The 25,761-nt window shown below is 43.8% G+C and overlaps 2 protein-coding genes across 2 annotated transcripts in view; one reads left to right on the forward strand and one right to left on the reverse strand.

The window, feature by feature from the left end:
• The window catches only part of Tmf (TATA element modulatory factor), a 28,851-nt gene extending 14,083 nt beyond the window's left edge, over positions 1–14,768 (forward strand). Inside the window, exons 6-11 of the mRNA XM_028319419.1 lie at positions 3,353–3,545; positions 5,794–5,938; positions 7,575–7,748; positions 8,788–8,808; positions 9,379–9,542; positions 14,678–14,768. Coding sequence (XP_028175220.1) covers positions 3,353–3,545; positions 5,794–5,938; positions 7,575–7,748; positions 8,788–8,808; positions 9,379–9,528 — 683 coding nt within the window. The 3' untranslated portion in view covers positions 9,529–9,542; positions 14,678–14,768. The remainder of the gene's footprint in view (positions 1–3,352; positions 3,546–5,793; positions 5,939–7,574; positions 7,749–8,787; positions 8,809–9,378; positions 9,543–14,677) is intronic.
• A 3,447-nt stretch (positions 14,769–18,215) lies between these two features.
• On the reverse strand, positions 18,216–23,987 carry LOC114363649 (serine/threonine-protein kinase Smg1-like). The gene is made up of 5 exons (XM_028319444.1): positions 23,951–23,987; positions 22,529–22,728; positions 21,239–21,309; positions 19,827–19,993; positions 18,216–19,299 (listed from the first exon to the last, which is right to left on the reverse strand). The coding sequence occupies exons 2-5, from the start codon at positions 22,555–22,557 to the stop codon at positions 19,222–19,224; spliced, it is 345 nt and encodes a 114-aa protein (XP_028175245.1). The 5' UTR covers positions 22,558–22,728; positions 23,951–23,987; the 3' UTR covers positions 18,216–19,221.
• Positions 23,988–25,761: the final 1,774 nt, after the last annotated feature.

The raw sequence follows: 25,761 nt of genomic DNA on the forward strand, positions 1-25,761 counted from the left end.
ACATGCCCAGGGCCCCCCGTCTGCTCAAAAGACCTTTTTGTAGATGACAAGGGCCCCCTTGATCCGTAAGTGCCCAGGGCCCCTAGTAGGTTAAAGACGGCCCTGATTCAGGAAGACGGGTTAAGAAGGTCTAATCTGCGCATATTCGGTCAGCCGCTTTTACTGCCTTTTCTACTCTGTTAAAACTTCACGGTCAGTGCCGGATTAGCCACGTAGCAAAAGTAGCAAATGCTACGGGCCCCGCGAATTTGGGGGCCCCGCGCTCCAACGCCTATCTGACCGAAATAAAAAAATATTAATTTAGATAGGAGCGTAAAATATCTTACATGCCTTAAACGCGAAGCGCTTAGGCTATGCTTTACTTTTCACTTGAAAATCTAAAACTCAATTTCATTACGTTAAATCATAAAAATAAGTAGGTAGGTATTTTACGAACTTTTTAACGTGAATGTTCTAATGTTTAATTATAATCGGTATATGTATTTAGACTAGCTCTATACCACATATTTTCTACCCTTCAAGCGGCCAGATTTTTATTTTTTTTCTATAGTTATACATTTAATACCAGCAACAGACATCAAGACGAATCAAGCGAAATACAAAGTACGACCATTTCAGCGGCTCTACTACACTCGACGACTTTGTTGAAAATCAAACACCTGGACAACTGCAACGTTTCGAAGTTCAGGTGTTTATTGTCATTATTGATAACGTACTGTCTGCTTTAACTAAACGTATGAAAGCATAATATCATAAGATTACTAGTGTTTTTGAAGTATTTCGACAATTAAAATCTCTTACACCAGAAGAGATTTTGGAAAAATCCTTAAGTATGGTCAGTGCTTACGAAGATGATTTGGAGAACAGCCTAGGTGAGCCGCGAATTAGGCTAGTTCAGTGATTCGTCCCACAACACGTTCGTCCCACTGGGACGAAACACTAAATTCAAAAAAATATATATTTTTCGTTCTGGATTCGTCCCATTTAATTTATCCTTTAACATAATAAGATTTAGTACCGTCAGAAAGTCAATGAAATAAAATAAAACATGAATTTGTTAATAATATCTGTATTTAAAGGAAAATCAACACAAATATACCTACTCATAGATCAGCATAAATTTTTAATTAAAAAAAATTAAAATCATTGATAATACATTATTTGATTTTGATTTTTGATTTCTGATTAATACGAGTAGTCAAGATTTTCTATGTTGATTTCCTTTTAAATACAGACATTGTTAACATTCATGTTTTCTTTTATTTCTATGACTTTCTGACGTTACTAAATCTCATTATTTTAAAGAATTAATTAAATGGGACGAATCCAGAACGAAAAATATATATATTTTTTGAATTCAGTGTTTCGTCCCAGTGGGACGAACCTGTTGTGGGACGAATCACTGAACTAGCCGCGAATTAGTGCAGTTTGCAGAGCTGAAAACAGAGCCCCGATTACGGTAACTTTTAACGTTTCCAATCCAGACGCGCTTCATCGATTCTGCGATACGATTGGTCAAAACAGCTGACGTACGCTGTTGAACGACCAATCGTATCGCAGAATCAAGAAGCGTGTCTGGATTGGAGACGTTAAAAATTACCGTAATCGGGGCTCTGATGTGGCTACTGTTATTTACAGCAAGAATCCGGAGCCTCTGGAGCAGCAATTTTATAAACTTTTAATAAATAATTCTTTAGAATCGTGTTTTCCAAACTTAGAAATTGCCTTGCGCATTTACATGTCTTTCATGATCACTAACTGCAGTGGCGAACGTTCTTTTTCAACATTAAAACGTATTAAAAATGAATTAAGGAACACGATGGGACAAGAACGTCTTAATAATCTTACTTTGTTGAATATAGAGCATGATTTGCTTAAAGAAGTTGATATTGAAAGTGTTATCTCTAAATTTGCCCACATTAAATCAAGAAAAGTTCATTTGTAACAGTTTTGTTTCATTTAATACCCTAAACTTGAGAACCCAAAGCAAACCAAGGGCCCCTTGATAGAAATTTGCTACAGGCCCCGCGCTGGCTTAATCCGGCACTGCCCAGACACCAGACAGCTGCGGCATTCCTCAAATGTAACTGTGATCTTAAAGTGACTAGACTGTTGCAAAGTCAGCTGCTTGGCTGACCAAGTGGCGCATGTAATTAAGCCCCGAAGTCTCACCATATTATCATTTAAGACGTGAAACTTATCCTCCGGCCAATCTAGACCTCGACACATTGNCTAGTTTATGATATAATTAAATTCTTCTATAACCCCGCGCCATATGCGACATGACACAACATGCGTAGATTAGTCCAAAATGTGCAATGGATACAATGATATCAAGAACATTTTTCGGATGAAAAGGTAAAAAACATGACTTTTCATTCAGTCATAACTTTTTACTGACAGCATATTTTTGATTGCGGTTTGGTTATAATGAATCAGTATTTAGTAGATTATTTTACTACATAGGTCTCGTTAGTGGTGGACATTTGGACCACACTCCATACATTTTTGGTCATTGTCCTTTGCCCACATTAAATCAAGAAAAGTTCATTTGTAACAGTTTTGTTTCATTTAATACCCTAAACTTGAGAACCCAAAGCAAACCAAGGGCCCCTTGATAGAAATTTGCTACAGGCCCCGCGCTGGCTTAATCCGGCACTGTTCACGGTTGATGACGACCACCTCCACTTACCCCGTATATGTCTTGTATAGCTTTAGCCGGGTTTAGCTGAATACGGAGACAACGCTACCTTTTTTTTTTGGCTAAACTAATATACTTACGAGCAAAAGTATGGAATCACCATCTTGTGTTTTGTTCCGAATGATTTGAAGAACTCAATGATTATCGTATCTACAGTGTTAAGCTAAACTATAACATAACCCTGAAACTGGTACCATTTTTTATTTTTCTTAGTCATTTAGTTCTAATAATTTCTAAGTAAAGTCTGTTGCAGTTTTTATCACTCTCAATGACTCATGTTATAATATTATGTAAGTAAGCTGTGGTAAATGATGCTGATGTTGAATTTACTGATTTTTTGCAATTCGATTTCTTAAGCAACATTGTATTCAACATTAAAAACTCTGGCAAAATTAAAAACTCTGGCAACAAAATNTGATTGTTTTTTACCCTAATAAAGAAAAAAAAATCACTCGAACCTAATGGGGTGATATTTTATATATTTTATATTTTATTTTGTTTGGAAAACATACAGTGAAACAATAATAGATTAACCACTGCTTAAGAAACTATACACCATTTACATGTTTTCGCATACTTTTTCGCATGTTTTTTGATTCCATACTTTTGCTCGCGAGTGTAGATAAAAATCGTATGTTTCACCGTTTCCAGCGGAAGCGGAGACGTCTTTAGCCAAGGCGGTGGAGCGCGAGCGGGTGTCTCGTGAGGAGGCGGCGGCGGCTACCTCTCGCCTGGCCGCGGCAGAAGGCTTGCTACAGGACGCACAGGCTCGCCTGGACGCCGTCACCGCGCACGCACAGCAGCTGTTGAATAGGGTCACTAAGCTGGAGGAGGAGCTAGCCAAGTGAGTGATATTTACTACTGTAGGTTGTGAAGGCAGAGACTTAGCGAAGGCAGATTCTCCATGCTCCAAAAGGAAGGCGAAGTCTACCTCATCTGGCCTCGGTGGAAGGCTTGCTACAGGACGCGCAGGCGCGCCTAAACGCCGTTACTGCGCACGCACAGCAGTTGTTGAATAGGATCACTAAACTGGAAGAGGAACTGGCCAAGTAAGTCACATCTACTACCGTAAGTTGTGGAAGCAAAGACTCTTCATCATAAACAGCCCTTTACAGTCCACTGCTGGACTATGAGCCTCCTTCACTATAGTGGAGGGTATTGCCATAATCCCCACGCTTGGCAGGCGGGTTGGAGATCGCAGTTTAAAATATTGATGTTTTTCAGAGAGCGCTGCTGCCCGTTCTCTGTTTGATGTGTAGTGTCCCTAAGTCGCCTCTTACGACACCCGCGGGAAGAGTTGGAGTTGGTGACAAATGTATTCTACTCTGCCGTCACCACACGGCGCAACTGCTCAAAGACTCTTAGCGAAGGCAGATTCTCCATGCTTCAAAAGGAAGGCGAAGTTTACCTCACCTGGCTGCGGCGGAAGGCTTGCTACAGGACGCACAGGCTCGCCTGGACGCCGTCACCGCGCACGCACAGCAGTTGTTGAACAGGGTCACTAAACTGGAGGAGGAGCTGGCCAAGTGAGTGATAAGTCTTTCATTGTAGATTAGAAAGCCAGACACATCCCTTTTGAAGGAGGATATCGCGGAAGAAGACGGCGGAACCCTCAGCCAAGGATTTACTACAGGATACGCAGGCGCGTCTGGATGCCATCACTAGCCGCGCGCAGCAGCTGCTCCATAAAGTCACTAAATTAGAGGAAGAACTAGCCAAGTGAGTGATATCTTCCATTGTAGATTAGGAAGGCGGACTCATTCCTTGCGAAGAACAATATCATGGGAGAAGACGGCGGAACCCTCAGCCGAGGGCTTACTATAGGATGTGCAAGCGCGCCTCGACGCCGTCACCGCGCACGCACAGCAACTGCTGAATAGGGCCACTAAACTGGAGGAAGAACTAGCCAAGTAAGTGATATCTATTACTGTAGGTTGTGGAGGCAGAGACTCTTAACAAAGGCAGATACTCCCAAAAGGAGGGCGAAGTCTACCTTACCTGGCTGCGGCGAAGGGCTTGCTACAGGACGCGCAGACTCGCCTGGACGCCGTCACCGCGCACGCACAGCAATTGTTGAATAGAGTCACTAAGCTGGAAGAGGAGCTGGCCAAGTAAGTGACATCTACTACTGTAGGTTGTGAAGGCGGAGATATCCCTTTTGAGGATGAATATCGCTGAAGAAGAACTTACTAGAGGATGTGTAGGCGCTCTTAGATGCTTTCATTGCGCCCGCACAGTGTATTATATGACCACTCTAAGATTACAATAAGCGAGTTACAGAATCCAGGACTGTTTTTAGAAAGGCAGATCACCGTTAGCACCGGTGCACTGCGCCCGCGTACACTTTATCACGTGACGAAACGCCAAAACAGATACAGAGAACTCAAGTCTAAAGGTCGCCGCACAATATCAACCCGGAAAGGGATCGTAACCGTATCAACTTGAGGCAGTGAGTATTCTTTATATGAAACTCCATATTGCAACGCACACTTGTCCGCACTGTAATATAAACGCCTCGCCTTGCGATTGGCAGCGTGTGAAAGGCGATACGGTGTTGATCCCTTTACGAGTTGATAAGTCTGCTATGATCTTAAGACATAACATCAACTAACATCAGTAGAAAAAGAAAGAGGTTGCTAAAAGTTTATGAAGACAACACACATTTTGTAGAAAACCCTTTGTTGTGAAGCTTAACCTTTTCAACGCCAATGACGGATACATCCGTACATCAAGTTGACCGCCAACGACGGATTAATCCGCCTTAAAATGATGTCAGTAATAGGCTAATTGAGTATTATGTAAACTGAATAATCTATCTTCTAATAAATAAAAATGAATTGATGTTCGTTAGTCTGATTAAAACTCGAGAACTGGGCCGATTGAGCTGATTTTGGTTTTAAAATGTTTGTCGTAGTCCAGGGTAGGTCTAAACGGTGATTGTTTTTTTGTGACAGACAAAATTCCACGCGGTCGAAGCCGCCGGCGGAAAGCTAGTAATGAATACAATGGTTATTTAAGCGTGGCGTCAGAGTGCTGGCTTCTGTATTTGACGTGGCGCTGAAAAAGTTTAAAGAATGTACGCTTATTTCCAGCAAATCGTCCGAGCTGGACAGGGTTCTGTGCGAGAAGGAAGCGACAAGTTCAGAACTGCATGGACTGCTGGCGGCGGCGCAGCAAGCGCTGGACGCCGAGCGAGCGGCGCTGGATACTGAGAGGAAGCGGAACTCCATATTGCAGGTACGCTCTTTTTTATTCTTTACTAGCTTCTCCCGCGGCTTCACCCGCGAGTCAACCCATTCACAACAATGTAGACATAAAAAATAAGAACAAAGACGTTGTTATTAAAACCATAACACCGTGGACTTCACTGGAAGATTCCACAAACAGGGCGCTGCCGCAAACCTCCTATAAATAGGAGCTACAACCACGATCCGTGGTCATTCTTCGTTCATTATTCATCCAACTACAACAACAGCAGCCTTAGCCATAGCACAGTACTTTTATAACAATTGTAACATTATTATTGTGAAGTACGAAAGTAAAGTTTTTTTTTTACAAAGATACAGTTTTCGTTATTTTGACTCGCGTGAAATTTAGTTGCTTTAGGCGCAAAATGACAAATCCATAAAAATCTTAAACCTAACCTAACTTTAAACCTAACTAATACTTTATTTTAGTAACTCAGCGGTTAAACTAATCAACAAAATTAAAACAGGATTTGACATTTTGCGCTTTTGACATTTTGTTCCTAATATTCATGTTTGTCACAGATCGTCATAAATTATAGCCTATATGTTATTATGGGTTATCTATACTTATAATAAATCTGTAGAGAGGTCAATTCTGTACATGAAATATATTTTCAAAATAACTATCAGGGGGTGATTAGTGATCGATACTGATGCCAAAAATGCAATCAGTAAAATTTTTGTCTGTCTGTCTGTCTGTCTGTCTGTCTGTATGTTCCTTATAGAAACAAAAACCACTTGACGGATTTTAACGAAACTTGGTACAATTATTCTTCATACTCCTGGGCAGGTTATAGGATACTTAGGAATTCCCACGGGACCGGGAATTAGCGGGAAAATCCTTTTGTACGAAAAATCTAAACCGCTTAAGTTAGACGCTTGAAATTTGGCATGCAGGTACCTTAGTAAACTTAAAGCTTAGTTACAACAAGGCCTCAGCCTCGAACTTAGCGGGCAGCGGGGCGGCGGCGGCGGCGGCGCGGGAGCGGCAGGATCTTATGCGTAAAATCAAATAGACCGGTTCTCGAAAACAGCGGCGCGGCAGCGGGGCGGCAGCGGGCAACGAGCGGGCAGCGGCGAGGGAGCGGGCAACGAGCGGGCAGCGCACTCCTTCTTTTGCCCGCAATAAATCGAGCGTTAGGAATAAATTTGAATCGAAATAAGATTGTTGCCGTTGTTCAGACATTTCGTTTGCGAATAAAAACAAATATCTCGACAACACAACCCCGAACACAACACTTCGCCGCTAAAGCGCCGCGCGAGCTGCCCGCTTGTTTCGAGAACGGGTCTGCGTTGCCCGCCCCGCTCCAGCGCCGCCGCCGCTCCCGCCCCGCTGCCCGCTAAGTTCGAGGCTGAGGCCTTAAAGTGTACGGTGTCCGTGTAGGGCTTGTAGAAGGTAGATGGAACGAGACGTCCGTTGTGTTCCAAATCTATATTTGAACTGGTTCGTATTACAGAGACATTCGCAAAATATACTTATCATTATTATTCAGAACTACCTACTTATAATACAAATATTACACTTCTTATTATTATTATGTGGTTTAGCTACTAAATAGCTCACCACTCGGCTAAATTACTCGACCGGTGCGAACGAGGCTTAACATTCGTCTCTCATATTCCAGGACGAGGGGTCTATCACGCCGACGGGCGCAGGCGCAGCTGCTTCGCTGTCGGCCGCGCTGGGCGTTGAAGACGCGCTCACCCGCCGCGACGGCTCCTTGCGTGCGTTGACGGCACAGCTGCACCAAGCACGAGCTGAGAGGAGCCGCGCTTGTGACAGTCTTGCGGCATTGCAGGCGCAGTTGGATGACTATCAGGTGCGTCAGGAGTATCAGTACTCAGTATCAGACCCTTTCTTCTTTCGGCGGCGCTGAGCATGAAAGATACCGATGCGCTGCGACGACTCCTTACTCCGCGACGGCTTGTGACAGCCTCGCGGCGCTGCAGGCGCGGTTAGATGACTATCAGGTGCGACATTGTTCCTACCTTCCGTCAGTCCAAGTCTCATTCTTCTGTCGGCCGCGCTGGGTGTTGAAGACGCGCTCACCAGGCGCGACGGCTCCTTACGTGCGTTGACGGCCCAGCTGCACCAAGCACGAGCGGAGAGGAGCCGTGCTTGCGACAGTCTTGCAGCGCTGCAAGCACGGCTTGATGACTACCAGGTGCGTCAAAAGGATTCTCCTACCTTCCGTCAGTCTAGGTCTCTTTCTTCTTTCGAGGCACTGGGCGTGGAAAATGCCGATGCGCCGCGCCGCGATGGGGCCTTTACATGCATTGCATGGCTGCACTAAGTACGAGCCGAGAAGAGTCGCGTCTGCAAGTCTTGCGGCGTTGCAGGCGCGTTTGGATGACTACCAGGTGTGTTAGAAGGAATATCCTAGTTCCCTGATAGTGAAGGATGCGGTTACAATCCGCGACGGCTCCTTGCGTGCGCTGACGGCACAGCTGCACCAAGCAAGAGCGGAGAGAAGCCGCGCTTGTAACAGTCTTGCGGCGCTGCAGGCGCGGCTTGATGACTACCAGGTGCGTCAGGAGGATTCTTCTTCCGTCAGTCGAGATATCATTCTTCTGTTAGCGGCACTAAGCGTAGAAGGCAAGCCGCAACGGCTCCCTATGCGCATTGACCGCGTAATTGCACCAGGCGCGCCTTGATAACTACCAGGTGCGGCATTCCTCCTACCTTCCGTCAGTCCAAGTCTCATTCTTCTGTCGGCCGCGCTGGGCGTTGAAGACGCGCTCACCAGGCGCGACGGCTCCTTGCGTGCGTTGACGGCGCAGCTGCATCAAGCACGAGCTGAATGGAGCAGAGCTTGTGACAGTCTAGCGGCGCTGCAGGCGCGGTTAGATGACTACCAGGTGCGTTAGAAAGATTCTCCTAGCTTCTGGTAGTCGGCCGTTTGGTGTAGTGGTTCGAAACGGACAACTATTCCGGAGGTAGCGGGTTCGATTCCCGCACAGTACAAACATTTGTGTGCATGAACATATTTGTTTGTATTGGACTGGGTGTTTTCTATGTATAATATGTATGTATTTACAAAAAAAAAAGTATTTAAGTATGTTTATATCCGTTGTCTAGTACCCATAGTACAAGCTTTGCTTAGTTTGGGACTAGAAGCGAAGTGTAAAATGTCCAAGGATATTTATTTTTATTTTTTTTCTGCGAGTCCAGGTCTCGTTCTTTTTTCGACGGCGCTGTGCGTGGAGGACCAAGGACAACAATGCGTCGCGACGGGTCTTTATATGCATTGCACAGTTGCAACAAACACGAGCGGAGAGGAGTCGCGCTCAGACGCTCAGACGAATACCAAATATGCCATTAATAAGGGCAGCTGACAGCGTCCACTCCTTGACGGGTGCGAGTAGCGGGCGCCAGCAACTTGTAGCGCAGGTCGTTTCTTGAGTAACGGTGACGTCATCGATCCACAGAGCCTGCAGGAGCAGTACGACGCGCTACTACAGATGTACGGCGAGAAGGAGGAGCAACTGAGCGAGGCGCGCCTCGACCTCGCCGACGTCACCGCGCTCTACAAGGCGCAGCTCGCCGACCTAGTCACGCTGAGACAGCAGGCCAGGTAGCCGCCCATCGCCAGGTAGCAAAGTCAAAGTCAAAGTCAAAATTTCTTTATTTGTTTATTTTATTTCTTTTATTTTATTTNCGCAAGCGCACCTCGACGCCGTCACCGCGCACGCACAGCAACTGCTCAATAGGGTCACTAAGCTGGAAGAGGAACTGGCTAAGTGAGTAATATTCTACTAATGTATGCTCTGTAGAGGTGGAGACATCCTTAGCGAGAGCAGATACGGAAAGAGGGCGAAGTCTACTTCGCCTGGCTGCGGCAGAAGGCTTACTACAGGACGCACAGGCGCGCCTCGATGCCGTGACCGCGCACGCACAGCAACTGCTCAACAGAGTCACTAAGCTGGAGGAGGAACTGACCAAGTGAGTGATAAGTCTTTCATTGTAGATTAGGGAGGCGGGCACATCCCTTTTGAGGGTGGACATCGCGGAAGAAGGGCTTACTAGAAAAATTCATACCAATTATATTTTATGACCGCCCTAAAGTTGCACTGAGCGAGTTCCAGAAACCAAAACTGTTTCTAGAAAGACAGCACCGATGCACTGCACCCGCGCACACTTTGTCACGTGACGAATTCTCGTGACAATAAACGTAAAGATAAAGATGTGACTCAGGTCTAAAACGTAACACGCAATTAACACCAGTAGAAAAAGTAAGAGGTCGAAGTAACTAAAAGTTTCTGAAGACCACCCATTTTGTAGACAACCCTTTGTAAAGTTTAAAGAATGTACGCTTATTTCCAGCAAATCGTCCGAGCTGGACAGGGTTCTGTGCGAGAAGGAAGCGACAAGTTCAGAACTGCATGGACTGCTGGCGGCGGCGCAGCAAGCGCTGGACGCCGAGCGAGCGGCGCTGGATACTGAGAGGAAGCGGAACTCCATCCTGCAGGTACTATCTTTTTTATTATTAACTAGCTGCCGCCCGCGACTTCGTACGCGTGGATCCCGTTTTACCCCCTTCATCTATCTTACACGGTTAAGATTTTTTCATACAAATGTTTTTTCCCGCTAACTCCCGTTCCCGTGGGAATTTTGCAATATCCTGTTGTAACTAAGCTTTAAGTTTACTAAACGAAACTTGGTACAATTATTCTTCATACTCCTGGGCAGGTTATAGGATACTTAGGAATTCCCACGGGACCGGGAATTAGCGGGAAAATCCTTTTGTACGAAAAATCTAAACCGCTTAAGTTAGACGCTTGAAATTTGGCATGCAGGTACCTTAGTAAACTTAAAGCTTAGTTACAACAGGATATTGCAGAATTCCCATGGGAACGGGAGTTAGTGGGAAAAAACATTTGTATGAAAAAATCTAAACCGCGTAAGATAGACTCTTGAAATTTGGCATGCAGGTACCTTAGTAAACTTAAAGCTTAGTTACAACAGGATATTGCAAAATTCCAACGGGAACGGGAGTTAGCTGGAAAAAACATTTGTATGAAAAAATCTAAACCGCGTAAGATAGATGAAGGGGGTAAAACGGGATCCACGCGTACGAAGTCGCGGGCGGCCGCTAGTAAACAATAATACTGTAAATTTTCATCAAAATTCGTTCTGTAGTTTTTGCGTGAAAGAGTAACAAATATCCAGATATCCATACAAACTTTCGCATTTATAATATTAATAGAATTCGGGCTTTGGCTTCGTGTGTTTGGCACAGTTTAGCCAGTGTCAAGTAATTTATATTTCAAGTGATTGGGCATTTGACACCGTTCTCAAATAATTCTAAAGATTTTTTTTTAAAAGACTTCGTTCTGGTTTATAAAACTTTAATTTTAAATTACCTGTAAATTTAAATTTTTGGTTGCAAAATAGTGACGTCACAGGCTACAAAATCTATGGGAATCTCGTTTTGACAGTTTTTATAAGGCAATAAAAATAACAACTTCAGGCATACCGTTACCATGATTATTACTGTTATTTTCGTGCGATGTATGTGACGTAGTTAAGAGTTAATATTTATAATTGATAACGAGTTGTATTGCAATTGCAGGAGCAAATAACGTCTCGCGGGGACGTGTCGCCGCCGCACTCCGTTTCTTCCGACACCTTTTCTGCCTCCATGTGGCCTATGGTGAGTTATGTATTATTTATTTATCATTCAAAATATCTTAAGAGCTACCAGAAGCAAGCGCTTATAATTAATTACGAATAAGTATTGCATGCATTAGTGCAGCAGCCGCTAGATAAACAAACTGTAATTCTTTTGTTGGCAAATAAAATACTTTACTTTAATCATCATCATTTTGTGTGTCGATTACTGCGAGGCATAAGAATGTATACCAACATGGAGCAATAAAAATTTGGAATTTGTAACGTAGTTCTAGTCGTAAAGTGTGAGATTTGCGCTCCCGAGCCGTTTGACATTTTTTAACTCTGGCAAGTCATTTTCAATATTGTGACATAAAAATACGGTTACGGTTTTATTTAAAATATAATAGCTTTTGCCCGCGGTTTCGCCCGCGTGTAACTCAATTCGTCACAGATTAGTATAAATTACTTCATACCTTTGCGAAGAAAACTTTCTGTACGTAGTACTTAGGCCTCAGCCTCGAACTTAGCGGGCAGCGGGGCGGCGGCGGCGGCGGCGCGGGAGCGGCAGGATCTTATGCGTAAAATCAAATAGACCGGTTCTCGAAAACAGCGGCGCGGCAGCGGGGCGGCAGCGGGCAACGAGCGGGCAGCGGCGAGGGAGCGGGCAACGAGCGGGCAGCGCACTCCTTCTTTTGCCCGCAATAAATCGAGCGTTAGGAATAAATTTGAATCGAAATAAGATTGTTGCCGTTGTTCAGACATTTCGTTTGCGAATAAAAACAAATATCTCGACAACACAACCCCGAACACAACACTTCGCCGCTAAAGCGCCGCGCGAGCTGCCCGCTTGTTTCGAGAACGGGTCTGCGTTGCCCGCCCCGCTCCAGCGCCGCCGCCGCTCCCGCCCCGCTGCCCGCTAAGTTCGAGGCTGAGGCCTAAAAAAAAAGTATTTAAGTATGTTTATATCCGTTGTCTAGTACCCATAGTACAAGCTTTGCTTAGTTTGGGACTAGAAGCGAAGTGTAAAATGTCCAAGGATATTTATTTTTATTTTTTTTCTGCGAGTCCAGGTCTCGTTCTTTTTTCGACGGCGCTGTGCGTGGAGGACCAAGGACAACAATGCGTCGCGACGGGTCTTTATATGCATTGCACAGTTGCAACAAACACGAGCGGAGAGGAGTCGCGCTCAGACGCTCAGACGAATACCAAATATGCCATTAATAAGGGCAGCTGACAGCGTCCACTCCTTGACGGGTGCGAGTAGCGGGCGCCAGCAACTTGTAGCGCAGGTCGTTTCTTGAGTAACGGTGACGTCATCGATCCACAGAGCCTGCAGGAGCAGTACGACGCGCTACTACAGATGTACGGCGAGAAGGAGGAGCAACTGAGCGAGGCGCGCCTCGACCTCGCCGACGTCACCGCGCTCTACAAGGCGCAGCTCGCCGACCTAGTCACGCTGAGACAGCAGGCCAGGTAGCCGCCCATCGCCAGGTAGCAAAGTCAAAGTCAAAGTCAAAATTTCTTTATTTGTTTATTTTATTTCTTTTATTTTATTTTTCTTTATTCAGAAAACCACAGCTCTTTATAATAATAATACAAACAGGTATTTTTGTTCTTACAGCCAATAATGGATTCTATATATTATTACAATCTCGTAAAAAACAGTCAAAGGGGCAAAAAAAAGAAACATAGGCTTGCATGCAGGTTGTGTGTGTGTGTGTGTGTGTGTGTGTGTGTGTGTGTGAGTGTGCGTGAGTTTTCATTTACCTAATAAGTCGCAAATCTCCCTCTTGAAAGAGTGCCTGGACGTGCAAAACAAATCGACTAATAAATACACTCGGCATCAAATAAATCGCACCTCCCGCGACAAGCACTTATCAAACGTATGCATCCCCACTTCCCACCAACATTGGTACCATTTGAAAGCCTAGTTCTAAACTTCATTTCATTAATGGAAAGGTTTTTACCCCAAAAATGTGTCTTTACAAGGATCCAGAGTCACTTCTTCAAAAAATAGGTTACGCTATAGCCATTTTTTATGACTATAAAACTGTTAAGNGTAGCGCCCTCCTGTCAATGACATACCTGGAACGATAGAGTTTTGAACAACTAATAAAAATGCTTTGTCCTAAATGACTGACGGATATCGTAGAGACCTGAAAGTTGGAAGGTGTGTTCTTTTTATGACGTAGGCATCTCATAAGAAAAGATTTTCCGAAATGGGGTCATGAAATGAAGGGGGTGAAAAAAGGGGGCAAAGTTTGTATGGGACAAAGTGATTCCTTGGTTCAATCTACTTGAAATTTAGTTTAACAATACCTTAATATAATTCATGAAAGACGTGTGGAACGGGTAGAAAGTAATTTTGGCAGTCATTTTCTTCGAAGTTGATATCAATACTACTTAGTGCCTTTGATTTAATTACTTTTTATTTTTACAAGTGTTTGAAAAATCCATTTCAGATTTTGTTCAATGTCAAGTGAAATCTCAAATTGAAATGTCTCAATCTCAATGAGGAGACTCTGTATTTATTCCTAGAATTCCCCAAACACCGTCAAATTACCCTTTCGAATTGTTCGTGTGACGCTTGAAGGGAAGGAAGTCGACCTAACTTAACCAACTGCGTATTTCTATACTGTGTAGCTGGAAATTGTGGCGGGAGCTCTTTGACGCGCTGTTTTCGGCGAAGAATTGCGCGCGCAGATTTTGACAGCGCGAAATACCTACTTTAGAAGAAATACCAAGCCTTAAGTTGGGATTAATCGCTATCCATCTGTTAAAGAGGACACGTGAGATCTTTATTTGGTTTTATAACCATAAAAATTGGTCTAATTGATCCCAGAGGTGAGCCCAAAGTGAGGTCTATTTTCAAGTCACATTTATGGTATATGTTAATCATTTATTTAGAAATGAAATGTATTTTTATTTAAGGATATTTATTGGGCTTTCAAATAACACCAATATTGTTGGGGTACCATGATTGTGTCGGACGAAAATCTTTAAAGTACGCGTCGCGGAAGGTGCGGTTTATTTGATGTTGAGTGTAGTTCTTACAAATCGTCATTTTGCTCTTAAGGAGCTTCTACATGTCTCATAATCTTTTTACCCTACCAGCGCTTCGAGACCAACATTTGGCAAGTGCTGAGAAGAGAAGAACCGCCCACCAGCCCCGCCCATGCAGGCATACAGCCGGTTTTGAGATCTCCAAACAGCCATTAACTATGGTTCTATAGTCTGGTCCGTGTCCGTCCGTCGCTCGCGCGTAATTATATTGCTGTTGCGACTGTGCGACGGGCGCCCGCAGTGAGTGTGCGAGCGCGATAACAAGCACGATAAGGATGGGTAGCTAGGGGTCATTGGACAAAATTCTACGTGCTCACAGACCGGGCTTTAGTGCTTGACTCACGTCTGTGCATGAGATATGGGAGCGGCACGGGGTGACGTTGACGTAATTATTATGACGTGACCGAGCGTACAGATCAGTACGGCTGGCAAGAAAAACTTTCGAGTTCGAATCGTTTGCGTATTCGAATCGCCATCAAAAATTTAGTACGAAAACTACAACAGCGCCCTTGTGAACGTGTCGTAAAGCGAACTTAGTATGAGAAATGGTTGCACGAAACTTATTTTGAGAATCAAAATTGACACGTTATCGTTTAATAAGGGTTTTCGCGATTGAAAAATCCGCCAGATGATAATACGTAGACGGGAGGTCCAAATGCTGCATGATTGGTGGATTTTGACATATCTGTCAATGTCATGTCAAAAATAACCAATCATGTAGCATTTGGACCTCGCGTCTACGTATTGCCATCTGGCGGATTTTTCAATCGCGAAAACCCTCATTCGAAGGTTAAGTATCGAATTTTGTCGAATACGCAAACGATTCGAAGACAAAAGTTGTTCATTCAAGAAGTACTGAAGTGTCGCTGACGTTTGAGCCTCAGAAGCGGGTTCCAGTGCCGCTCTCATAGCGCAGACCGGGTTCAGCGCTGAACCTGTAACACCGAGTTAACAAAATCTCAGATTGCTCGTATTCATCGTCGCCACGTACCATCGACAACAGTGTTAACTATCCATTGCCTGTCATGTCGTCTCGTTCTATCGCAAAGAATCGCCATTTGATTAGAGCGAGAGCAAAAACGGAAATGGATAGTTAACAGTGTGGCCGTGCGTACGACTCGGTTTCTTAAACGAACTACAGATAGTTTTAAAACTTAATAAACAGCTTTAACAGCCTCAATAATACCCCAAATGTAACTGCCTCAAAATATAGGTAATCAATGTTTTACAATATCACAGATGTCAACGGGTTTCTAAACTGCCAATGTTACGCAATTTTGTTAATAGTGCCTCGGTTAAATTTCTTATGTATGCATACCAGTTACGTAGCTTAGCTTAAGAAACAGTGAAAAAGTCGTAGGTACATACATAATCTCTTCTCAGTTAAACTAGTACCACATCCCGTTGGCTGCCGCATAGTTACGTTACTGAAGATATTATGTAGTCGTTGAGGGTTACGCTGTTCATAAAGCTTCATTTAGATATTAAATTATGGATCATTAATATTACAAGCACAATAAATATTGATAGAAGTGTATTTGCCATAGCCACATTTTTAAATAAAATTGTGCAACATGTTTGCATACATTGATATAAAACAAAATTGTCTTAATTAGGAATGTTTAATTTCATTGTATAGACCCAATACACTGAACTGTCCCACCCGTGACATTGACAGGGGGGCGCCACCGTCAATACTGGAGCGCTGGTTCCGATTTTTGCCATGTTGGAAACTGTAGTTGAACGATGGTGGCGCCCCCCTGTCAATGAGTTTGGTGGGACAGTTCAGTGTAGGTCATCTATAATCTCGGATGAAGACTAAAGATTGCCTGTCAAAACACGTTTTAATGACATTTCTAATGCCAACTTCTATTTAATTCGTATCTGCATTTTATTAGTTTAGTCTTTAAAGGTATTCATATTTATGTACTTTCTCATGGGATTTACAGATCATGTAAAATAGCTATATTATTAGAATATAAAGAAAGTACTGGATTATATTATTATATATGCCTTGCGTTGAGCGGTAACCTGCCAATGAGTTTCTGTAGATGGCGCCACTGGCGAGTGTCAGAAACTTACTCGACAGTGACGCTAACTGTACGGCTAGCACGAAAAACTTTCGAGTTCGGATCGTTTGCGTATTCGAATCGCCATCAAAAGATTTAGTACGAAAACTACAACAGCGCCCTTGTGAACGTGTCGGAAAGTGAACTTTGTATGAGAATTGGTTGCACGAAACTTATTATGAGAATCAAAATTGTAATGTTATCGTTTAATTCGATGGTTGAGTATCGAATTTTGTCGAATACGCAAACGATTCGAAGGCGAAAGTTGTTCATGCTAGAGGTACTGGTGAGCGGACCTTAGTAAGCATTCAGAGAACACATGGTGTCGCTACATCAAGGAAAACCGATTTCAATAAATGATAATAATCTGTCGGTAGCAGGATAACGCTCAACGCACCGGCGACATCATCGATATTTCTCATTATGTAAATAGCTTTTATTGTGATAGCCCGTCGGGCGGTTTAATGTAAGGTGCCGTGTCCTTAGTTCCTGGGGGATGAAGTATTGTTAAGGGATGTCGAGTCTTGTGTATAGTTTCTGTATTTCAACCACGTACTTTGTAACTTGGCAACTTATATGTCGCACTTGGAATGAGTTGCATCATGTTTCACCTTATAATTGTTTGTTACACAATTTCTCAAGTTTTCTAAATGTAAATAATATGCCGCGGCATGAATAGTCGTATGCAGCAATACCTGAAGCCAGTGGATTTTTACGGACCTGACTGAGGTTCATAAGCAAAGATGTTATTCAGAGCAACGATATTTCGTTTTGCATACTAAAATCAGCTGGACAAAGGTAATGCTTGAGTATTATACGTGTTAAAATCTAAGCAACAGACGTCTTTAACAATGTTAACGAGAGAAAGTAGCGTACTGATGACAAAAACATACATAATTTTTGTGAGGAATGTTTAAATTTTAAAATGGTTCTTGTTATATGGTCTACAAAATTATTGTTTTTAATTTTATTGTTGGTGGCTAGTCTTTCATAGGGTATAAGGTTCTGGGCTATGTTGACACATTGGCGGAGGAAGAACTTGGAAGCGCCATACTGCTCTCGCGCAGTCAAAAGCGAACTGCCGTCCATTTTGTAAAAGCATCACGTTTGGAGGCTTTATCTGTGGCGCCATTATTGCTGAGGGTTAATCTTTTAGTGCTTACCAGTTGGCGCCACTGTAGAGTTATGTCAATCGCCAGTGGTGCCAACTTTTAAGTATAAAAAGGATAGCCCTCATTGGTCGCTGCTTGTCTGTGTTTTAGTCTACCAATGCTGCAGCACGTAAATGGCAGGTAGTCTTGTCGTTTTGCTTTATTAAAATGGCGGCACTTCCGCTCGTTAGAGGAAGGAATAGTATTTTTTACTTTATGTATTTATAATTAGCGTAAATCCTGCGATATAATCAATTATAAATTATATGTTTTATCTTCAGATTCTATCCTACAGATAAATGATAATGTAAATAAATAAATGACGAATCCATTAGATTTTTTTTGTTTGAGGGTAGAAATGAAAGTTCATTTGACATACACCATTTATTACTATTAAAATGAAGCGATACATACAAACATTCTCGGTGAAAGTATCCTGTTATAGGTTAGCAAGCTAGATGCGATCGCTTGAAGTCAAGTGGACAAAGGACACGTTCACCGTCACAATCTTACGAAGCGATGGGATAGACAATTCGGCTCACACACACTACATTCATACGATAGGGTTATGCGGGTAAATATGTGATACATAATAATGGAAAAGAACTTATTTTCTGCAAATTCTTTGCATGTTATCCTCGTACAAACACCTGGTAAAAGATCTTCTAAAATCAGAACTAAGAATCGTCATTTTCAGCGATCGTCAGTGTCAATAGATGGTGACAAAAAATTCACAGCGAACGAGTTCGAACTAAAATACAATACGACTACTATAAAATACGTTTATGCGATTACGCTATCGTCCGAGGTGGGCGGGACGAACGTTCGCGGCGCGAACGCTGTTCGAGAGAGCGACGGGTTCGGTGCTCCGTCAACACCGAACTGACTAATCTAGGGTGCCGGTCGGGGGCACTTACTGCTATTGACGTTATGGGAATCGAAACTTACAGCGAAACACTGATCTCGGACTCGGTCGGGCGCCTCGATGCGAAGCGGAGTCGGTTCAGAACATGCACGAAATATATTAATCGATGACCGCCACTACCGTCGACTTTCGTCGACATCGACGAATCTAACGAGTCGACGCGTCCGGGTGTCGTCGTCCTTGACGACTGGGATCGTGAAGCTGGCCGGCCTGCCGCGGCGCGTTTCGTCCGCGGCAGTCCCGATCGTGTCTGCGGCCCGCGGGTGCTCGCGTCGGGCCTCCACTGCGAAGACGGACGTGCGTCTTCGAATTTAAACAAAGAGACACATCGATCGAGAAGTAATCTAAACCGTCAGCAGGCCGAGTCGTCGAGCGCCGGGCGCTGCTCGCCGCGCGCCATGGGCGGGGCGTCGTGTGGGTCCGGTCCCTCAGGAGGGTCCCGCGGGCGCTTCATACCCACGCCATCCAGCCCTCGTACATCAGGCACAGGTTCTCTGCGCTGATCGCTTCCGATATTATGTACTCCACCTGCCGAATACGAACGAATGTTAATCGACAAATTTTGTAACTAATATGTAGACGGGAATACAGGACCATTATCACTGCTGCGACTCCTGTAGATCCGGTGTACGGCCTGAACGCCAAGGAATTTCCAACCGGTGTAGGTCGCTCACTCGGTGGGCCCGCACACAGTTATCGGTGGGTGAGCCATGCCAAAAATGGCAGGGAGAACCCTACTTAAAAGTTTCAGTCTACGAAGTAAAGTGAAGACCAAATTATTTCAGTACAGTTAGCACGAAAAACTTTCTAGTTCGAATCGTTTGCGTATTCGAATCGCCATCAAAAGATTTAGTACGAAAACTACAACAGTGCCCTTGTGAACGTGTCGTAAAATGAACTTAGTATGAGAAATGATTGCACGAAACTTAAAAATTTACACGTTATCGTTTAATTCGAAAGTTGAATATCGAATTTTGTCGAATACGCAAACGATTCGAAGACGACAGTTGCTCATGCTAGAGATACAGATTCCTGGTGTTAGTAGCTTAAGTTACCTGTTCTTGCGGCATGGCGCGGCGCGCCGCATCGCGCTCGCGTCCCTCCAGCTTAAGGCGCACGCGGCGCCATACCCCGGCGCCTGTTGCGCTGCGGCCCCCAGCTGGCCCCCCGGGCCCTCCGGGCCCACTGGTACTGGTCGAGGGCCACGCCGCTGTAGATGATCCTGAGGGAGTTCAGATTTGTCTTTTAAGTACAGCAACGAACTGACACATTTTATCCTACATAAATATAAATAATACGTCGGCCGTTTGGTGTAGTGGTTCGAAACGGACTACTATTGCGGAGGTAGCGGGTTCGATTCCCGCACAGTACAAACATTTGTGTGCATGAACATATTTATTTGTTTGTATTGAACTGGGTGTTTTCTATGTAATAATAAGTATGTATTTACAAAAAAAAAAAGTATTTGAGTATGTTTATATCCGTTGTTTAGTACCCATAGTACAAGCTTTGCTAGAAGCGCAGTGTAAAATGTCCAAAGATATTTATTTTATTTTTTTATTTTAAATACATGCAGGATAGTTATTTAATTTTTAGCTTTATGAGTTGCATCTCAAACTAATTTGAAAATTATAAATAACTTGAAAAAATCGAACTGCCTAAGACGGGCGACCCGGCAAGCGAAAGATCCTGGGTTCAATTCCCGCCTTAGGCAGTTCGATTTTTTTAAAGTTATTTATAATTTTCAAATTAACAAGATGTTCCAAAATTAGCATGTCACGCTGACATCAGAAGTGAATGGCCTTAAGGCTTGATTTCCTCTTGCCGAATATAGGTACACTAGTTGTAAGAAGCTCCGCACAGCCGCTATTGTCAGCGGCAGATCGTCGATCACAGACATCAGCTTAAGAGGAAATTAAGGCTTAATAATATGTCTATAAAAACTATAACTTTAATTTTTCTATGGACATGAAAAAATGGAAAAAGAATTAAGGCTTATTCCACTATTCCCCGTTGACAATCCCCGTCAACGGGGATTAGTGAACTTTTTGTTCACTATTACTTTACTTTAAAAATAAAATCCTAATATAACGGGGATTAATGAACTTTTTAGTTCATTATTCCCCATTATAAGCTCAAATTCGGCATTTGGCGTGAACAAAAAGTTCACTAATCCCCGTTGACGGGGATTGTCAACGGGGAATAGTGGAATAAGCCAAAATTAAATAGGCACAGGTTATATTTTGCATTACAAAAGAATAAAAGCTAGATAACAATAAAAGTAAAAAAAGCAGGATGTATTATCAATAACAGTGGGCCCCAAACTAGGCACAGCCTGTATCTTGGTGGCCCCCAAAATATAATATAGGTAGAGTATAAGGTTTTTGAAAAGATCACTCAGTCCACACGCACATTCTCCCTCTTTAGCTACAGATAAGACTAGTCCTTCAAGTAAAAATGTACTGACCGTGTGCGTGGTGCGCCAGCGCCGGTTGCCGCGTGAGGCGCCGTGCGCCGCTGTCCCACGCGTGGTGCAGGCTGTCGACAACATTCATCATATTAGTATCACATAAATAATAAATTTAAACAATGAGGGTTTTCGCGATTGAAAAATCCGCCAGACGGCGGGACGCGGACGTGGGGTCCGACCGCTGCGTGATTGGTGGATTTTGACATATCTGTCAATGTCATGTCAAAAATAACCAATCACGCAGCATCTGGACCCCGCGTCCACGTATCGCCATCTGGCGGATCCTTCCATCGCGAAAACCCTCATTAAGCCCCCCCCCTTTCCAAGAGGAAGGGGGTAGGCCCACATAGGGGCATTTTGGCGATAAAATTACATTATCGCTAGCCCTATCCCAAACCATATTTAGATATTAAAAAGATAAAATTACTTAGCTTAAGATTTCCACTTAATGACGCCGACATAAACACCCAACCACGTACTGGGGGCAGGTGTGGTTGGGTACTACACGCTACTGGACGCAGGTAGTGTGGTTGGGTCCTTATGCCAGCGTCACTAAGCGGAAATCTTAAGCTATGTAATTTTATCTATTTTATGCCCGTATTCACAAACATTACTATGAGGTCTCACAGTGCGTGTGGACGCACAGGGTCACATACGATTACGAATCAATCGCACATCTCTATTCAGCGCTGTGCGTTCTATTTGCTGCTTCACTTAGGCAAGCATCGTTTGTGAATACGGGTGTTAACATCGAACATAGGACCCACCACCAGCCATGGTTCTTCCTGCCTCACGGCGTACGAACCGAATCTCGGGAGAGCGCGCGGGTACTTGCTCTGGGCTCTTTTCCCCGGGCGCTTTGCTTGATTCCCTACAAATTTCTCTGATCCATGTCTCTTCTAATAGTCAATTCTCCCCCTTCTGGGGCTTGACACCACAAATACGGTACTTCGCGTCGGGCTGCTATCCTACTTATAATATTATAAATGCGAAAGTTTGGATGTCATGATGTCTGGATGTTTGTTACTCTTTCACGCAAAAACTTCTGAACGGATTTTGTTGAAACTTTACAGTATTACTGTTTATAACCCAGATTAACATATTATAGGCTATAATTTATGACGATCTGTGACATACTAAATTTCACGCGGGTGAAACCGCGGGCAAAAGCTAGTCGTTAATAAATGTCATCACTTCTTCTCATAGGAGAAGAGAAGAAGTGATGACATTTCATCAACATAGGAGGAGTTGGAAGTTAAGGAACAACAACAACAGTAAGGTACTCACTCCAGCAGCATGTCGGTCAAAGCCGGCATGTCGGCGGCAAGTTGCACGGCGGCGTGCGCGGCGGCGGCGGCGCGGGCTCGCTCCGTCCCCGCCGTCTCGGGCTCCGCCCCCTCGGAGGCTTCGCCCGCCGCCTGTAGCGCGCCCACTAGGTTTTCAGCTGCGCGCTCCGCCGCCAAATATGTTGTGGCCGGGTTCACTCCCTAAACGAGAAATAAAACGCGTGAAAACAAAAAACTAAGGCTGGTTTTAGAATCGCACTGACCGCTCGCTGATCGTCGGCGCTGACAAATCTCAATGTAGGTATGTAATTGAATACGTTCATGAGCGACGCTGATCGCTCGGCGCCGACGCTTCATACATTTCGGCTGTCAGCGCTGACGGTCAGCGTGACTCTAAAACCAGCCTTCGGTTGTCAGCGCTGACGGTCAGCGTGCGTCAGCGTGACTTTAAGGTTGATTTCCTCTTACGCTGACGTCGGTCGCGTACATCGGTCGAGCGTACGAATAAACACAATGTTCTATGAAGCACCGCACTGCAACGCCGTCGTCAGCGGCAGATGATTACATAGAACTAGTTGTAATCGTGAGCGCCGCTGACGTAGGTCACCGATGTCAGCCTAAAAGGAAATCAAGCCTTAAAACCAGCCTTCGGTTGTCAGCGCTGACGGTCAGCGTGCGTCAGCGTGATTCTAAAACCAGCCTAAACAAAGCTAGGCACAGACAACCTATTTTTAGTTGGCCGATAGTTTAGTCGGGCAGTTAATCAGTATGGGCATGTATGGAAGTGCGCACATTACACTGATTTTCATACAAAATAGAATCGGGCCCAACTAAAAGTCGGTGGTCTGCGCCTAGGCAAAGACGTAAATAAATCCTGCATTCCTACCAAATAACAAGATTCACTATAACGAATTTATTTTGATTTCTCTTTCAGTCATCAATCGTAGGACAGCTTCTGTGTCTTAGCGGTTAGTTCGAGTTCTTTTGACAGGATTAAAAAGAAAGTTAATATTATTACAATAAAATATCACGAAGCGATATTTTTTTTATGCAATTCTAAGCAGGTTCACATAGTGGGAGGCCTGCCCGCGCTACGTCTTTCGGCTCCGTCACTCAAGAACTTTCCTGCCCCAGCGGCCATCAGCTCTATCGTGCTATGTGCCCCAGCGATTCTGCAGACAGTCACTTTGGTTTTCCTACGTATCTCCTCGTTTCTGATTCGATCGCGCAGGGAAACTCCGAGCGTAGCACGCTTCATCGCCCTTTGGGTGACCTTGAGTCTTCTTATGAGGCCCATAGTAAGCGACCACGTTTCAGATCCATACACCATCACTGGCAACACACACTGGTCAAAGACTTTTGACTTCAGACACTGCGATATTTCGGTAGTTGTTACTGCTGTAAATAATAAGGTTTTTCCTACCTTATGGTGCGCCAGCACGGCGAGCGGCGCGGCGGTGTCGGCGGCGGCGGCGGCGGCGGCGGCGTGCAGGCGGACTTTAGACACTGCGAATTGCGATATTTCTTAAAGGCTTTAAACCTTTGTTTGTCACCTGTCATCCGCTTTGCAATGGAGGGAAGTCGAACCTTAATTTGGAACTCCTCCTATGTTCTTCTAATTAATTTCGTTGCGGGTCCAATGACAGTTTAACTTTTCCCCGGGACAAACTTGACCTTCATTGGTTGGGTTTTTGTGGCGGTCAAGCTGTAGATCCTGGCTACACAGGAGTTGCAGTGGTGGGAACGAGAAGTGGGAATAGTCCCGTACCTTATGGTGTGCCAGCACAGCGAGCGGCGCGGCGGTGTCGGTGAGCAGGCGGACTTTAGACACTGCGATATTTCGGTAGTTGTTGCTGCTGTAAATAATAAGGTTTCCTACCTTATGGTGCGCCAGCACGGCGAGCGGCGCGGCGGTGTCGGCGGCGGCGGCGGCGGCNAACATTAATCGCCGGCGTATTTTCAGGACTCAGACGACATGGCCGCGACGAGCGCGAACAATTTTCTATGTTTTGACTGTTAAATGATTGTATTCTACTGATTCCAAGTATTATTTGTGTTGTATTTCGATTTGTAGAAGAGATTATACGTTTCTGTGCCTTCGAATCGTGCTTTGGACTATTATTTCACGACCCCAAGTACGAAACAAACAAGTTTACAGTGTAATTAGCGGTCAATAACTTCACACTATGTCACACGTTCATATTATGTCAAAGTCTTTGTTACGACTACCGAGATTAATAATTAAAAATGATAGAAAGGCTGAGTTTAACCGTGACTATAACCGGTGTTTTTTGTATAGAGTTTGACAGACTAACTTTGTTAAAGTTAAAGTAAGGTGGTGCAACTCAGCCTTAGACGAGTTTCAGAATCGCATCAAAGTTCAAAGATTTTTTAAATCTGTACTTAGGAATTATCAATTTAGGAATAGGGAATATGAATTTAAATGTATCCAGTCAAGTATCAATACATACACTTCCTGCTTACTGTAATTTCTCTGATGAAGTACCTACCTATCTAGTACCTACTGACCTACATTCATAAATTGACAATTACTAGGCGTTAAATTACGATAGGTTAAATAATGCAATTAAAGTAAAATAATTAGTAGGCTAAAACGATATGAAAAGAACCCAAGGCAACAGAAAACAATAAAATAAAGGCGATAATTATGTATGCATTTAACTTATTTTATGGCCATTGTCCTTTAACCTTAAAACATATAATGTACCTCGTGAGTGGGCAGTGTCCTGTTCGGAACCAGGGACATTTCTTTCATTTGATCCACACTTTCCAACGTTGTAGTACACACTTTATATTTAAAATACATTACAGTAACAATGATATTCCACCGAAATACACAACGAAATCCCAAATTGAAAGAAAATGTCGCGCGAACCGATCAAAGCAATTTGACAATTCCCGAATAACAAAACTACCGTCTGAATTTTATAACTCGCGCACCAGCCTTGTGAGCGGTGGGGTGGGCCCGCCGCGCCTGACACATGAGATGAAAAAATTCATAAAAGTAATAAGTATGCATATCGTGGGCATTCGTAGGTCTAATCACGAAAAGACGTTATTGATTTTTAATTTTACAGGAGCAACATTTAAAGATAATTTGAAGTATGGAAAATGTGCATTTCAGCCATTTTTAACTGTCAATACTGGCTTTCTGACAAAGAATTCAGCTACGATCTTTTGTGAGGTTATAAAATGAATGTTTTTAAATAACAT

The sequence above is a fragment of the Ostrinia furnacalis genome, unplaced genomic scaffold, assembly GCF_004193835.3.
Source record: "Ostrinia furnacalis isolate ACB-3 unplaced genomic scaffold, ASM419383v2 OfSCF7182, whole genome shotgun sequence".
Taxonomy (NCBI): Eukaryota; Metazoa; Arthropoda; class Insecta; order Lepidoptera; family Crambidae; genus Ostrinia; species Ostrinia furnacalis.

Bases quoted from the DNA above. Each gene is read 5' to 3' on its own strand.
- LOC114363649 (XM_028319444.1), bottom strand. From the start codon at position 22,557: ATGCCGGCTTTGACCGACATGCTGCTGGA. The intron at 21,310-22,528 runs GTGAGTACCTTA...TGTTGTCGACAG, and splicing joins TTGACCGACATGCTGCTGGA to CCTGCACCACGCGTGGGACA. The intron at 19,994-21,238 runs GTCAGTACATTT...GAACTCCCTCAG, and splicing joins GCTGGCGCACCACGCACACG to GATCATCTACAGCGGCGTGG.